The 17558-nt window shown below is 38.8% G+C and overlaps 1 protein-coding gene across 1 annotated transcript in view; it reads right to left on the bottom strand.

The window, feature by feature from the left end:
* The window catches only part of GDI2 (GDP dissociation inhibitor 2), a 34569-nt gene extending 24185 nt beyond the window's left edge, over nucleotides 1–10384 (bottom strand). Inside the window, exons 1-3 of the mRNA XM_074194912.1 lie at nucleotides 10186–10384; nucleotides 2504–2611; nucleotides 859–958 (exon numbers count right to left, since the gene is read on the bottom strand). Coding sequence (XP_074051013.1) covers nucleotides 859–958; nucleotides 2504–2611; nucleotides 10186–10230 — 253 coding nt within the window. The 5' untranslated portion in view covers nucleotides 10231–10384. The remainder of the gene's footprint in view (nucleotides 1–858; nucleotides 959–2503; nucleotides 2612–10185) is intronic.
* Between the last annotated feature and the right edge of the window lie 7174 nt (nucleotides 10385–17558).

The raw sequence follows: 17558 nt of genomic DNA, 5'->3' as shown, positions 1-17558 counted from the left end.
TTCTTCCCTCCCCTTTAAATTAATGCATGATTGCTCCTCATTATTCAGCAAGTCCAGATTTATTTTCAAATATATTTCAAATATCTGTTATTCATTTATTCAGGAAATTCACCTATCCTACAAAAAATTATGCATTCAACTTGTGTATCAGTTCTTTCAGTCTACATTTAAATAACCAATATTTCTAGATGCATTATTTACTTACCCATAATTATGTTTTACTAATTTACTCTCACACTAAGTACATGCAGGGTTAGTTTATTAATAATAATTACTTTTTACAACTGTATAGTTGGGGGGGGAAGTATTCCAAATAAATGACTTAACAGTGAAAATTTATGGAAGTTAGCACTTAGGTTTCTGAATTCTGTCATATATTCACAAGGTTATGTTAAAGAAAACTCAAATATACAATTATGCCATATTAAAACTAGTAACTATGGGTTCTTAAGTAATACATAAGTATGTGGGACAGAAACTTTAACAATCCTTAATTTGCCTTTTATGGCAATTCTGAAGTACAACTATCATGTGTATTGTGAGCACCTGCCATTATACAATGAGGCATTAATGTTTTTATGTGAAAATATTATTTTCTGGTTCTTTCAAAGTTCTCAGTTTAATATTAAGTCTTGAGAATCTGAATACCATATGCTATTTAACACATTTTTGTAAAGGGAACACTTTCATTTGGTCTACATCCAAATAAATGAAATACCTATTGCTTATAGGAGCAGAATAAACAAATATTTTTGCTACTTACATTTTCCAGTGTTAATCAATATCAAAATGGTTTCTCCTATCTCTAAACTGAATGCAAGATATTCAGAAAAAATGAAAACCATTGGTATTCCTTACCATTTGCCATAAGGAATTTGGGGATTAGGTCCACATTCCAGTCTCTTCCCCTTCCCATTGAGGCTGGTGGTGATCCTGGTATATTAAATCTCTTGTATAACTAAAAAGAAAATAATGCATATTTAAGTGCACATTTATTTTTCTGTGAATTTCAATATGTTTCAATGTGAAGTTAGATTCAAAGAAAGATAAATTTATCAGAGTTTCTGCATTGTTTATACCACTACTCTAAATATAGTAATAGAAGTCATAATTAAAATGCAGTTCATGAAGTCTAATTTACAACTGAGGTTACCTAATAAGAAGGCCCAATTCCAGATCCACTAAAGTATCTTCTTTATTATAGAAAAGTTTCAGTGTCTATTTAAATTGATTTCACTGATCTCTAGAAATTAACTGGACAATCATTTCAGTAGCAAGAACATGATTAAAGAAAAAATATTGCCAGCAGCCTGCACTTACAGTATTGTTTTCAGGAACATTCCTGTTTATTTGAAAAAATAAAACTCATTTTCCCCCCTAAGTAAGTTTTAAGAACAAGCTTTTATTTCAGTGGCTATAGGTTAGAGAAAGTGAAAGCAAGATTTAATTGTTTAGCTGTCAAAATAATTTAAGGTTGGTTCAAATCAAAATTAATCTGTTCAAATTTTTTTAAACTTATGTTTAAAGTTTCCAAAAATATATTCGATACTATATTCAGGGTATATCGTTGTTATGATAATACAGAAGTGTACGCTATTTCTTTTTCTAGAAAAGGAAACCCAATTCACTTAATTTAATTTTCATATTATTCAGTTTTATCCAACTCACAGGTATGAAACAAAAATTCTCTATTCATTTTCTAAAGCATGATTACATATAAAAATTTCTACTAATAAAAAAAAATTAATGTTGAAAAGGCATATTGTTTCCAAAACTTATGTGAATCATGTTCCAAAAGAATAAACCAATTCAGAGGCAGCTAGGTGGCTCAATGGAAAAAGCAACATTGGAGTCATGAGGATCTGAGTTCAAATGGGACCTCAGTTAGTGACTGCCTAGCTGTGTGACCTTAGGCAAGTCATTTGACCCCACTGCCTTGCCCCGCCCAACAAAACTAAAAAAAAAAAAAGACCAATTCTTCTTGTCCACAATCTATTAAGGGTAAAAAAGCTAGCTAGTCATAACAAATCAGCTACAAATGGTGACAAAGATTGCAAAATTTCTATTATTCTAATCCCTAATAAGTTTATTAAAAATTCTTATATAAATGACAAAACTGAGTATGCTTTACTAGACGGGCAACCTTGGAATCAGGTTGAACTAAGTTGAAGCTACATCTTCAACCTAAGTTTGCTCAGTACAGGAATATTTGAGGAACATGTTATTTTATATTGGTAGAGAAAATTTCCATGCCAGGATTTCTTTACAATAAAATTATAACAAAAATTTTTTTAAATGCATGCTAGAACAGCTTATTAGAGTGTAAGCATTTTAGTATTAAACTTTTGTTCAAAAGAAAAAATGTCCAAAGTATATATACACAAATGCTATATAAATGGAATTTCCACGTAGATATCAACATCATTATTTAACAAGAGATCATCTTAAAAACCTAACTGATGATACTTAGTAACAGAAAAATGAATAATTAACTACAACTTACATCCTCCAGTGGTGTAATAGATGCACTTTCACCTCCATAATAGGAGTTTCTATCCATGTGAAGAACCTTTTTTCCATTTACTGACATGATCCCAGACAGGATACATTCCTAGAGGGAAAGAATAAGTATTTTAAAAGGTATGCAACAATATGACCAGGAAGGATAATGATCATTGTTGGAAGGGATGTGGGAAATCTGGGACACTATTACACTATTGGTGGAGCTGTGAACTCATCCAACCCTTCTGGAGAGCTATTTGGAACTATACCCAAAGGGCAACAAAAATGTGCATACCCTTTGACCCAGAAATACCACTACTGGGTCTATACCCTGAAGAGATGATGAAAAAGGGTAAAAACATCACTTGTACAAAAATATTTATAGCAGCCCTGTTTGTGGTGGCAAAGAATTGGAAATCAAGTAAATGTCCTTCAATTGGGGAATGGCTTAGCAAACTGTGGTATATGTATGTCATGGAAGACTATTGTTCTATTAGAAACCAGCAGGGACAGGATTTCAGGGAAGCCTGGAAGGATTTGCATGAACTGATGCTGAGTGAGATGAGCAGAACCAGAAAACTGCTGCACACCCTAACAGCAACATGGGAGTGATGTTCAACCTTGAAGGACTTGCTCATTCCATCAGCGCAACAATCGGGAACAATTTTGGGCAGTCTGCAAAGGAGAGTACCATCTGTATCCAGATAAGGAGCTGTGGAGTTTGAACAAAGTACAAGGACTATTCCCTTTAATTTAGAAAAAAAAAAAACAGATATCTTATTGTCTTATCTTGTTACCTCTGAGACTTCTCTCTTCTTTAAGGATATGATTTCTCTCTCATCACATCCAATTTGGGTCAAGGTACAACAAGGAAACAAAGTAAAGACTGACAGAGTGCTTTCCATGGGCGGGGGAGCAACATTGGGGGGAAAATTGTAAAACTCAAATAATATCCTTAATAAAAATAAATTTTAAAAAAAGGTATACAACAAGTGCTAATAAAAATTCCTAGCTCTCTTATAATACTCCTTCATTGGACAAATGCTTCATAATTAGGATTTTTTTAATATTGGAAAAAATTTAATGGAGGCAATCAGATAAAGAACTATTTTAGGCTTAAATGGAATTTGTGGGATAAGGCTATAGACTGGGAAGGAAAGAAGAACTGTAATTTCAAACAAAACCAGGAGTTAATGAGGAAAATATAGGCAAATCATTCAAATATTCATATGCAAATGTGATAGGAATTTGTTAGCTGAGTATTGTGACCATGAATATAAGAATATTTTTTAACACAATGGACATAACCCTTCATTTATTTCTAAATTTTTTTAATCAACAAAAATCTACCTCATTCTCAGACCATCACTTTCCTGAGAAAGATAAATACCCCAGTTGTAAATACACACACACACACAATGTGTGTGTACGTGTGGCGCATAGACAGAGAGAGAGATGGCTGCTCTGATGGTATCCAAAAACAATCTCAATTTGCATTCAGAATCCTCTGGAATCATGGTCATTTCAGTGATCCAAATGTCTATGACATTATTGTCACTATATAAACTATTCTCCTGGTTCTACTTACCTTATTCTATTATCAATTCACACAAATCTTCCCAAATCTCTAAAACCATTCCTTTCATTTTATTTATGCAAAAAAAAGATATTCCATCATATTTATATATAACTTGTTCAGCCATTTCCCAATTAGTGGGCCCCTCTCAAGTTTAAAATTCTTTGTCAATAGTGACAAAAAACCACTGCTATATTCTTGCATATACTTAAAGAGTTTTTTTTTTAAAGTTTGTTTTTCTTAAGAAGATACTCCCTGGCGGTGGCTAGGTGGCTCAGTGGATAGAGCACCGGACCTGGAATCAGGAGTACCTGAGTTTCAAATTTGGCCTCAGAAGCTTAATTACCTAATTAATTAATTAACCCCATTGCCTTGCAAAAAAAAAAAAAAAAAGACTATTACTCCCTCCCTTAAACTACCCTTCTCCCTTTTCCTTCCCTCTCTTTTGTTTGCCTGCTGAGTAAAACAATTTTTTTATACATAGCTGTGTTTTTTCCTTCCTTTGACCAATTTAGATTAGTGAGAGATTCAAGAATCAACTACTTCAACCAAAATCAAAAGAAATGTAGTAAATTAGGAAGCAATTTTTACAACTAGTATTCCTGACAAAGGACTCATTTCTAAAATATATAGAAAATTGAGTCAAATCAATAAAACAAGCCATTCCCCAACTGACAAATAGTCAAAGGATATATGCAGAGGCAATTTATAGATAAGGAAATCAAAGCGATTCATAGTCACACAAAAAATTGCTCTAAATCATTACTTATTAGAGAAATGCAAATTAAACCATCTCCGAGGTACCACCTCACACCTTTCAGGCTGGCCAATATGACCAGAAAGGACAATGATCATTGTTGGGAGGGAAGTGGGAAATCTGGGACACTATTACATTGTTGGTGGAGCTGTGAACTCATCCAACCATTCTGGAGAACAATCTGGAATTATCCCCAAAGGGCAATAAAAATGGGCATTGATCCAGCAATACCACTATAGCAGCTCTGTTTGTGGTGGCAAAGAATTGGAAATCGAGTGAATGTCTATCAATTGGGGAATGGCTGAACAAACTGTGGTATACGTATGTTATGGAACACTATGGTTCTATTAGAAACGAGGAGGGACAGGAATTCAGAGAAGCCTGGAAAGACTTGCATGCTGAGTGAGATGAGCAGAATCAGAAGAACACTACACCATAATAGTAACATGGGGGTGATGATCAACCTTAATGGACTCGCTCACTTCATCAGCGCAATAATCAGGAACAATTTTAGGATATCTGCGATAGAGAAAACTATCTGTATTCAAAGAAAGAATTGTGAAGTTTAAACAAAGACCAAAGACTATCATGTAATTTTGCTATCTCTTATATTTTATTTTTTCCTTAAGGATATGATTTTTCTCTCAACATATTCGATTTTGATCAATGTATAGCATGTAAACAATGTAAAGACTATCAGATGGTCTGTGGGTGAGGGAAGCAAGGTTGGGAGAAAAATTTAAAAATTAAAAAAAAAAGAATCAATTACTTCCCCTGCACTTGCCTTTTGTCTGTATTTAATTCTCCACAATTATGTGAGATAATCTCTCCTATTCTTCCTCTCCCCCTTATCCCCCATAGTATATTAGTCTAGTCCTCCTTATCCATTCTTCTTTTATTAAGATCAACAACCATAAGAGAACCGTTATTCCCAGAATTTGAGAGGACATGCATATCCTCTCCCAGTATTAAATGAGAACATTTTATCTTATTTAGTCCCTTGATCATTCTATTATCTTTGACAAGAAAATCCCAAATGGGGTCAGATGATTAAAATGACTAATACAACTACCAAATAGCTTTGAGATCTTCTTGAGAATCTTGCCAGAATCCTTTCTTATACTCTTTGATTAAATGCCACAGAATCATGCAGTATTAGAACTAGAATGAACCTTAGATCAATCTAAACCCCTCACTTTAAAGAAAAGGACTAATTAAGACCAGAGAGGGGAAGGTGACTTGCCTAAGGTCACACAGCTGAACAGTATAGAGCTTTGGCTTAATAAATCAGGTCTTCCAAGTCCAATGTTAATCCACTGGGTCCATTTGAGTAGACATTGAAAACAATGCTATAGTGGCAAGGGTATTTATATTATATATTATATTTATTATAACATGCCTTATTGTTAAAACATGGCAAATAAAGGGAGGAAACTCAAATTCCTAAAGATATAAAGTAAAACTTAGCCATACCTGAAATCACATATGCAAGCAGGAATTCTAATTAATTCAACAACATAAACCAGTTTAAAATGGATCACAATTATTTAAAGCTAAAATTAAAATTTAAAAAGTAAATTAAGTACTATCATATTTTATAATGTAATGTAATAACTCATTTTAAATTAATTTTAAAATAATAAATACAGCCTTTTCAATTCAACAAACACTGAGTGAATACTCATTATTTGCAAAATCCTATGGGATGCAAAGTCCTATGAGATACAAAGATGAACAATTTTAAGTTCTCAAATAGCCATCTTTCCAGATGGCACAAGTATGTGTCAGAACTCCATTTTGGGAAGAAAAATCCACATTTACATTTTAAATGTTCAAGTAAGTGTCCTCTCTATTACAATCTACAATATTTCACACTCCATTCAAATTAGTACAGGTCTATAGGATCATAGACCCTTAAAAAAAAGTTCGCAGCAGGTTGACACTTTAAACAATCAGAACAGTCAAGAACTGAGGTTTTTTTTTTAAAGGGATGTTTACTGATAGTAGGAAAAAATGCAAGATTTAGAATCAAAGAACCTGGATTCAAGCCTAAGTTTTGCTGCTTACTACTCTTGTGACCCTGTGACTCTTTTTCCTTACAATAAAAAGAGGGGGTTAAACTAAGTCTAAAAATACCCCTTTCTACTTTTCATTCTGCAAATCTTAAAGTATTATAAAAATCCTAGCTGCTGTTATTACTATTATTTATTCACTAAATTACTGAATAAATTAATTTCCAATAAACAGGAAAGCAGCTAGCAGAAATTCTAGCAGAGAATTTTCTGAACCCCTTCTAGTTCTAAATCAACATACAACTATTTTTTTGTGTTAAGTCATGGACTAAAGAAAATCATTGATTTGACATCAGAGACATGTAAATAATGCTTAAGTACACAGAAATTTATATTGAAAAACCTAAAATTGTATTTATCTTTTATAATAAGGTGAAAATTGTTATTATTCAAAGAGAAATATATTACATGGAAAAAGGCAATAATACCAAAATGGTATTCCAAATAAATTTTCCCTGTATTTAATCTTCAAACCCTTTATCAGTTATATTTGCTTTTTTTAATGGCATAGCTTTGGCATTTTAGTAATAACTCCTACCAGTTAAGTTAAATATAAATTAAAATATGCTGCAAATGTTGGTTTAGATGCTATCAAATACATCAATTTCCATAACTGGATCCACAAAAGAGCTGACCTTTATAATATAATATACAGCAAAGTCAAAACCGAAATCACAGCACTATTTTCAATATCCAAGTTAAAACTTCAACTGTTTAGCATGCTTTCTTGCATAAATGGAGTGACTTGCCCAAATTGATTAAAATGTGGATTAAGGCAAATTCTCATCTTTAGGAGAAACGATAAAAGTTAACCTGTTTTAACATCCCATGCAGTAATTTTAACACATTTTAATAAGATTTAGAACCCCAATAAAAACATATTTGGTCACAGGCTTATCAAAAGGAAGTAGAATGGTATAATGGCTTATGCAAAGACCATTCACTGACAATCAAGAACTAGGTTCTACTCCTGTTTCTGATACTTGGTGTGGGTGATTTTGGGACAATTCACTAACTTCTCTGGGATTCTACTCCACACATTTAGGGAAAAAAAAAGGTTCAACTAAAACTACTAAATTACTAAAATTAAGTCTTATAAATTTTTTTTAACCGCTAAAATTTTAAAAACAGGTCTTCTCAACTCTCTACTGTTACCAAAGTCCACATTTACAACATAACAAAGATACAACTCATTTGAATAACTGCTAAAGCATCAGAATTTTCCTTTCTTTTTAAGTGACTGGGCTATTTTTTGTGATCAGTGATACAACAGAATGGTCTCAAGAACCTATGAGTGTCTAAGTTGTGTAAAGATCCAATAAAATAAAAGGGAATTCTAGTGATATAATAGTGAATTTCTTTCTAACCTACAATTAAACAAAATTAATGACATTCCATAGTCAATCATCAAAGACTAATAAAACAAAAGAAATTGCATTTGTCTTATTAATAGGCCAACAAGGGATCTCATAGGTTATCTAGTCTAACATCTAGCCAATCATAAATCTGACCTTATAACATTCCAAAATCTCCAAAGATGGGAACATAAAGACAGAGATGAGAACTGGACATATTGATTCCACTGGTAAAGATAATGTCTAGATGAACTCTATCAGTGCAGATTGTCACTTTCTCTTAGTCTAGAAAGAGTTGCCTAGAGAACTGAGGCTAAGTGACTTGCCAGGGGTCAAATAGCCACTGAGTGACAAAGGCAGAACTTGAACCCAGGTCTTCTTAGCTTTGAACAATGCTCTTTACCCATTTTACCATACTCTCAGAAAAGGGAAGTATTTAATCATTCTAATTCTGTTTTTTGCAAGGCAAATGTGGTTAAGTGGTTTGCCCAAGGCCACACAGCTAGGTAATTATTAAGTGTCTGAGACTGGATTTGAACCCAGGTACTCCTGACTCCAGGGCCGGTGCTTTATCCACTAGACCACCTAGCCGCCCCCTATCAGTTTTTTAGAACTATTTTGTGAAAGGTCAGCAAGCCAAATGAAAGCTGAAAATTGTTTTTGTTAACATCAACTAAAAGTGATTAATAGAAGATACTAGAAGACTAAGACACATTCAAAATATTGCTTACAGAATATAAAACTCGGGAATTTTAGGATAAATCAGATAACACAAGACATAATGCTTACACAGCTCAAAAACAGCATTTCAATTTTCTTTTAGGGGTAAAGGTTCAAATCAATTTGACCCTGTCCTCTAACACTACCTCATGAATGCTATCCAACAAATATTTATTCAGTTCAAAATAAACCATAAAACACAGAGAATTTATTTACCTTTTTTGTTGTTTTTTTTTGCAGAGTAAGTTGCCCAAAAGTATGAGAGGAAATGTGCCAAGGTCATAGAAAAGCCTTTTTGATGTTTTTATATTGGAGTATTAATGGAATCAGAATTATCCAACTTAAATGTTTTTTAAAAGAGCCATAATATGAGAAAATAATGTAATAACGAGAATGCCAAAACTTGATGTTTAATTCTGGTATGGAAAAAAAAAAAGACATGACAGCTGAGTTGTCCAAGGACAGGACCCGTCCTCCGCACAATCCATTCAAATCAGGCAGAGTCATTTATGGGGTAAAGAAAGCACTCGCATCCACACCTACTGATTTCTATTCCAAGTCCCTGGAGAAGCAAGCCGAGAGTTAACTGTGCCTTTAAACTATTCCTTAACTCGCCTCTTCAGTAGGAAGGCCAGAAACCACCAAATGGAAGAAAACACGGAAAACCCAAAATTTAACGTCCTAGTCGTCCTCATCTCTAGCCTGTAAACATGAAGGGAAGGGAAGGGGATCCGACCAGCCGGAGCGGGAAGTTAGATTTTGCTAAAACTAAAAACCCTCCAGGCACCATTCCGCATCTTCAGACTTGCCTGGAGGGGAGGGGGCGTATTCTGCTGCCCCGCCTCGGCTGTTTGGGGCCGCCGGGACCCGCGCGCCCTTTGCCCTCCGACCCTCCCCGCGCGCCCTTTGCCCTCCGACCCTCCCCGCGCGCCGGCCAGAGGCCCGGTTCGCGGCCGCCGGGGTCTCCTCGGGGCGGAGACGACGTCCCTGCGCTCCGCCGGCGAGCGTCGGGGCGGTGGTGGCCGAAGCCCCTCCGCGCCCCGACGCCGTGCATCGGCAGCGGGCGGCCCGGCCAGAGAAGCGCCGGGGATGCGGCCATCGAGGCCGCCCGGCGAGAAGCCGGAAGCCGGGGCGGCGGCGGCGGCCGCTGTCACAGGGCCCGGCAACGTTCCCTCCCCTCCCCCCGCCGCCCCCGGCCCTCACCGTGAGGCCGGTGCCCAGCACGATCACGTCGTACTCCTCGTTCATGGCGAGTCAGAGGGGGACGGGCCGAGGGCCGGGGAGCTTGGAGAACCAAGGCCGAAGGAGCGAGCCGCGAAGCCCCACGCGCCGTCCGGGGAGCGCAGGGAGGAGAGAAAATGGAGCGCCGACGAGGGGAAGCCGCCCACGGCCCGAGTCGGAGCGAGCGGCGAGGCTGCGGGCAGAGGAAGCGGGAGGTGCCAGCGCGTGGGGGCGGGGCCGGGCTCTGCGGCCTGCGGGGCGGGCTCTGGGGGAGCGAGGCGCCCCCCGCGCCTGGCCGTCACGCGGCTCCCATTGGCTGAGCGGGGCTCGTTCATGGCCGCACTTCCCTTTTCCGCCGCCACGCGAGAGGGAAGCGGACGGGGCGAGGCTCTGCCCCTCCCCCGCTCCGCGCCGCTTCCTCCCCCGCCCCGCCCCGCCCCGCCCGCTTGGAGCTCGGCTCGGCGGAGCGCGGCGGCGCGGCCGGCGCCGGGGCCAGTCGGGGCCAGCTCCGGGCCCCCGGGGGCGGGGCGCCGCCGCCCGCCCGCCCGCCCGCCTCTGGGCTCGGAGCTCCCCTTTTGTTCCTTCGGCGGCACTAGTGGGGGGAAGGATGGACAAGGCCGCGGGTGCGAACCGGCGCACTGTGACCTTGGCGGATCGGCTGCTTTGCCAAGTCGAGGGTTTGCATTTAAATGGGACCGAGCAAGGAAACACAGCTCCGGACGAGCTGGCGAGACGTGGGCAGACCGCAGCACCCTGATTCCCAGAGGCCCAAGGCCTGCGTTTTGGTGATTTGGCGCCTTCCTAGCTTACAAGTGTGCATTCCCTAGAGAAGAGAAACAGGTTTTCAGATGCATTTGAAAAGAAACATTTTAACAGTCTTAACGATGAAAAGAAGACCACCGGTCTTATTTAGAAACAGGCTCCTCGTTTAAAGGAATATGATCTAGGTTTTCCATAACCATAAGCAGCTGCCTTAGAGTAGTCAATACCTCTCTGCCTGCCTTTAAGGTAGTTTTTATTCGCTATTCATGACAGTCTTTCCCCCCTTGCAAGACAAGTTTTGAGACTATCTTCATAACAGAGCTAGGAAGAATAAACTGATGGAGGAAGCAATTGATGAAACAATGGAATCCAAAAAATGATCACAATTTCTGAAAACTCGGTCCACCACAAATTTATGTTTTATAATCTCAGCTAGGCCCTCACTATGGCAATGCAATCAATCTTTGTGTGTGCTTTCCTTATTAACTCACTGTCCCACTCTCCATAAAGCTTTCCCCAACCATGCCTTCTCAAACTTCCCATAACTCTCCCTTTCTCTATACTTTCCATTGAGGATCTTGCTTCATATTTTAAAGAAAAATATCGAAGCTATTCACTACGAGATTCCCCTCCTCTCTTCTTCATCTCATTTTACTTCGATGCATTCTGAATCTCCTCCTTCATCTTTGTCCCACTGAAAGATTTCTCAAAGGTCTTAACTTGGAGAAGTAATTTAATTCCACTTTATTGCCCCTTCCTTATCCCCCATTCTTTTAGTTATCTTCATTCCCTATCTACTGGCAGCTTCCCTACCACCTATCCTCAGAACCTCATTTAATTTAATCATATCAGTTAGGTATCATCCTATATTTCTTCTCATTTTTGTGACTAAACTCCTTGAAAAGGCTATCTATAATGTCCTTCAATTCTTTTTTCTTTCATTTTCTTAATTCTGCAATCTGGTTTTAGACCTAATCCAACTGACAACTATTCTCTCCATAATTATCAATGATCTTTTAATTTACAAATTTAATGGTCTTTTCTCTATCCTCATCTTTGACCTCTCCAGCTTTTGATACTACTGATTACCAAATTCATCTTAATACTCTCTTCTTTCTAGGTTTTCTTTATAATGCTCTTTCCTATCTGATACATCCTATTCAATCTCCTTTACTGCATCTTTATCCAGGTCATGCCTACTAAATGTGAATGCCTATCTCAAAATCTCTATTTAGGAAAGGGATAAAAGACCCATATGTAGGAAAATATTTATAGCGGCCCATTTTGTAGTGGCAAAGAATTGGAAATTGAATGATGCTCATCATTTGGGAATTGGCTGAACAGAGTGTGATATATGAATATGATGGAGTACTATTGGTCTGTAAGAAAGCATGAATGAGTAGTTTTCAGAAAAGTCTACCCATTTAGCATCAACTGATGCTGAGTGAAGCAAGCAGAACCAGGAGAACATAAGACACATTTACAGCAATATTGTGAGATGATCAAATGTGACAGACTTAACTTTTTTCTGCAATACAGTCATCAAAGAAAATTCTAAAGAACTTGAGATGGGAAAAACCATCCACATTCAGAGAAAGAACTATAGAATCTGACCCTCATAAATCCTCAACTTTTCTATATATATCTAGCAAGAAACAGCAGAAAGAGCTAGAAAGAGAAATCCCATTCAAAGTAACCTCAGACAATATAAAATATTTGGGAGTCTATTTGCCAAGACAGACTCAGAATCTTTTTGAAAACAATTATAAAACACTTCTCACACAAATTAAATTAGATTTAAATAACTGGGCAAATATCAACTGCTCATGGACAGGGAGAGCTAATATAATAAAAAATGACAATTCTACCAAAATTAAACCATCTGTTTAGTGCCCTACCAATCAAAATTCCAAAAAATTACTTTAACAAGTTACAAAAAATTGTAAGTAAATTCATATGGAGAAATAAAAAGTCAAGATTGCCAGGAGCTTAATAAAAAAAGTGCAAAAGAAGGTGGCTTAGCCCTACCCAATCTAAAATTATAGAGCATCAGTCATCAAAACTGTTTGGTATTGGCTAAGAAATAAAGTGGTGGACCAGTGGAATAGACTAGGTGTAAAAGCAGGAGATGATTATAGTAATCTGCTGTTTGATGAACCCAAAGAATCTGGCCATTGGGATAAAAACTCCCTCTTTGATAAAAATTGCTGGGAAGAAAAAAAAAACTATAGAATCCAAATGTGGAACAAAGCATACTATCTTCACATTCTAAAATTTGTTTTATGCTTTATGTTTTTCCTCTCATATTTTTATTTTCCTTTTGTTCTTATTCTTCTTTCACATTATGACTAATATGGAAATATGTTTAATATAGTTATATGTGTATAACTTAGGTTACCCACTGACAAGGGGGAGGGGGTGGGAAAGGAGGGAAGAGAAAAATGTGGAACTCAAAAATCTTAGAAAAAAAATTAAAAAACCTCAAAACTCGCTCTATTTTGGGCCCAAGACACTTCCTCTAAACTACTCATTTTAGTGATCTCAGTTCTCACATCTCTCTTGGCAGGTGATTCGCAGATATATTTATCCAGCCCTAATGTCTCTCCTAACCTCCAGTCTTATATATTCAACTGCCCATTATACATCTCAAATATTCTATAGGTTCCTTAGATACCTTAAACTCATTAATGTCCGGAAATAAACTCTTTATCTTTCCCTAATAAATTCTCTTAATTTCCCCATTATTGTCAAAGTCACTCAGGATTAGGGGAAGCTTGGTGATACAGTGGATAGAGTACCAGCTCTGGAGTCAGGAGGACCTGAGTTCAAGTCCAGCCTCAGACACTTAATAATTACCTAGCTGTGTGACCTTGGGCAAGTCACTTAACCCCATTGCCTTAAGTTTGGGAAAAAAAGTCATTCAGGCTTGAATCCTTGACTCCTTAATCTCTGGCTATTATTAATGCCCAAGCGAATTTCTGTCTTTTAGAATAGCTACCTCACCTAGGCGTGCTTCAACCTGTCATCACCTGGAATCATATTCCCCATCTTAGGGGAAGAAGTTTACCCCTGCCAATCAATCATCATGTATATGACCACCCAGGTCAAGATGTCTAACTACCCAGAAATCATGCTTATGATAAACTAATGCCCCTCTAGGAAGGGGAAGAACTCTCCACTCCAGTGGTTTCCTGTATTTAGTCCAGAAATGATTTACTTGATAAGAATGAACTGCTTTTGGAAACAAGCTCTCCCTCTTGTTTCTTGCCCAGCACACAGTTGCTTGAGACTTAAAATCCTTGCTCTGTCGGAGGGCTCCATCTCTCTCAACAGGACAACTGAAGTGGTAGGTGCTGGACCTGGATTCAGGAAGACTCATCTACCTAAGTTCAAAACTAGACTCAGACACTTAACAGCTGTGTGACACTGGGTGAGTCATTTAACCCTGTTTTCCTCAGATTACCTCATCAGTAAAATGAACTGGCAAAGGAAAGGCCAACTACACCAGTATCTCTGCCAAGAAAACTGCAAATGGGGTCACAAAGAGTTGGACATGACTGAAACAACTGAATAACAACTTCCTTTTCAATTGGCAGGTTTTATTTCTTTATAACCTTGCTGTATCTGATAGGACAAAGCTGCCCCTTAGAATAGTTTTGCCTCAGTTTCCCCTGGCATGGCTTCTGAACCATTTGGGGCATAAAAAGTCAACCATGTGAAATCTAAGTCTCAGACCTGGGGAGTGTCTTAGACCTTGCAAGTCAATAAACCCTGATGATATACTGAACAGACTTATTTCCAGATAAAGACCAAAGGAAAGTGCAAGAAGCTAAGTGTCACTTTATCCTTTTTATGTATTCTTTCCATGGTAGGGTACAGTAAATATTCTTTATTAAATGTTCAATGACTGTATGAGTTCCTCATTTCATCCAAACACTAAACCTGGACTGAGGAGGGTGCTGGCACTAGAGTTGCATTTACAAAATTATATAACTATAGTTAATATGTATTTACTATATCATCTACAAAAAAGGGTATTTTTATCCCCAGGCTCAGGTAAGTAGAGGAATGACCTCCCCCGACCACATCTTCCCATCTCCTTCAACATCAGCCTGATATTCAGTCTCTGGTTGCTAGGGGCTTTCTGAGGGAACCTTACTTCTGCTCCAGCACAAGGTCCCTTCTACCTCCTACTCCACCAGTTGATGTATTCACCCAGATCATCCCTTTTGAAGAAAAGAGCCCTTCCACCTCCTTCTGTTCCTGTTCTCTGAGGAAAGAAGAGGGATATCCTCGTCCAGAGTAGTAGGTTGTCCCCAGGTACCATAGGGTTCCATCCTGGTTTCTCTTACTAAGCTCCTCTAGTATTTCTGTTGGTGATCTCATCAGATCCCCATGAATTCAATTGTCATCTTTATGCTGGTGATTATAATCAGCCTTAACCTCTCTGGTGACTGCCATTTTTCTATCTGCTGCCTTTCAGACATCTCAAACTGGCTGTCCAATAAATATTTTAAGCTAAACATGTCCAAAATTAAATCTATCTTCTCTCGATACCTCTCCTTTTAACTTCATTATTACCCTAGAAGACAACACTATCTTCCCAGTCACCTAGGCTTACAACCTAGGTGTCATCTGTGACTCCTCAGTAAATCTCATCCTCTATTCAATCTGTTATCAGGGTCTATCAATTTCCATTTGCAATAGCTCTCAAATATATATATTCCTTTTTCTAGTGTATTGCTTCTCACTTCACACCTGATTGATTACAATAGCCTGCTGGTGGCTCCACCTGTCTCAAGTCTCTTCCCATTCTAATATATCCTTCTACTAACCATAGTGGTTTTCCTCAAGCACATATTCGACCATATCATTCCCAAATCTACTAAACTCTGGTGGTTTCCCAGGACCAAATAAAAAATCCTCTGATATTCAAAGCCATTCTTAACCTAGAACAGCTCCTCCCCTGTGAACCTTTCCAGTCTTACACCTTCTCACCACATATTCTTCAATCCAGTGACAGCAGCCTCCTGGTTGTTCTGAGAACAATGTACTCCATTTCTCATCTCTGGGCATTTTTTCCACTGTTTTCCAGGCCTGGGATGCTCTCTCTTCTCATCTTCACCTCCTGGGATTTCCAAATATTCCTGGCTTCCTTCTAATCCTGACTAAAATCCCGTCTTCTCAAAAAAATCTTTCCCACCCCCTCTTAATTCTGATGCTTTTTCTCTGCCTATTTATCCTGTATGTAACTTCCTTGTACATATTTGCTTGCTGGTCTCCTCAGATTAGATATTTAATTCCTTGAAAGAACCATCCTGGGTGGAGCCAAGATGGCAACATGAAGGGATCGAGTCTTAGGAGCTCTCTGATAAAAACTCATAAACTAAGGACTCTAACTAAACTTTCGACAGACAGAACCCACAAAGGGACCCAGTGAGGCAGTTCTACTCAAGGTAACCTGGAAAAGAGCAGAAAGGCTCTGCTCCCCCGGGGTCGGAGGGGTGGCCCACCAGAGCCAAAGAACTTCAGCCTCCCGGCGGCAGCCCCAGGGCGCTGGGAGCTGCAGCTCACAGCAGTGGGGGAGTCTCCTGAGCTGCACCCCGGGGAGCACCGGCACAAAGTAGGGGAACAGCAGGGGACCTCTGCCAGAGCGAGCACATGGAGCCCACCCCTCGGGGCACACAGCAGCTTGGTCTTTCCCAAATCCAGGAAACAGAAGCAGGCAGAGCCTGTAAGCAGGAGCCCCCAGGGCATGAGCCCATTGAGCTGAGGGAGGGGAGTGAAGAGAGAGAGAGACTGCCCAGCTCTGTCCTCTGCCTCTGGAACAGGACTCTGGGGCTCTGACCACATGCAGATCCTGATCCCAGTCTAGGCCCCCCCCATAGAACAGCAGGGCCCCCCCCACCTCAGCCCCGTGGCAGAGGGGGGCATTTATGTTCATTCACAGACCAGGAAGGAGGACAGAGCCTCACACACTGAGACCCTTGTGGGAGTGTCCCAAAAGCTCAGGAAGCACCCCCAAAAAACAGGCTTAGGCTGGGAAAATGAACAAGCAAAGAAATAAGAGGAAGACCATTGAGAAATATTTTGCAAATGAGCCCAAGAAGGATCAAAATACTCAGTCTGAAGATGAGGAAGCACAAGCTCCTACATCTAATGACTCTTAAGAAAAACAGAAATTGGGTTCAGGCTATGATAGAGCTCAAAAAAGACTTTGAAAATCAAAGGGAGTTGGAAGAAAAACTGGGAAAAGAAAGGAGAGAGATGCAGGAAAAACATGAAAATGAAGTCAGTAGCTTAGTCAAGGAAATACAAAAAAATGCTGAAGAAAATAGCATGCTAAAAAACAGCTTAGGTCAAATGGATAAAACAGTTCAAAAAGTTATTGAGGAGAAGAATGCTTTAAAAAGCAAAATTAGCCAGATGGAAAAAGAGATAAGAAAACTCTCTGAGGAGAACAAATCCTTCAGACAAAGAATAGAATTCAGGGGGATTGATGAATTTCCAGAAATCAGGAATCAATACTTCAAAACCAAAAAAATGAAAAATTAGAAGAAAATGTGAAATATCTCATTGAAAAAACAACTGAT

Source organism: Macrotis lagotis, chromosome 7 (assembly GCF_037893015.1).
Source record: "Macrotis lagotis isolate mMagLag1 chromosome 7, bilby.v1.9.chrom.fasta, whole genome shotgun sequence".
NCBI classification, from domain to species: Eukaryota; Metazoa; Chordata; class Mammalia; order Peramelemorphia; family Peramelidae; genus Macrotis; species Macrotis lagotis.
Note: the sequence above shows the minus strand (reverse complement) of the source record. Positions and strands in the feature narration are given on the sequence as shown.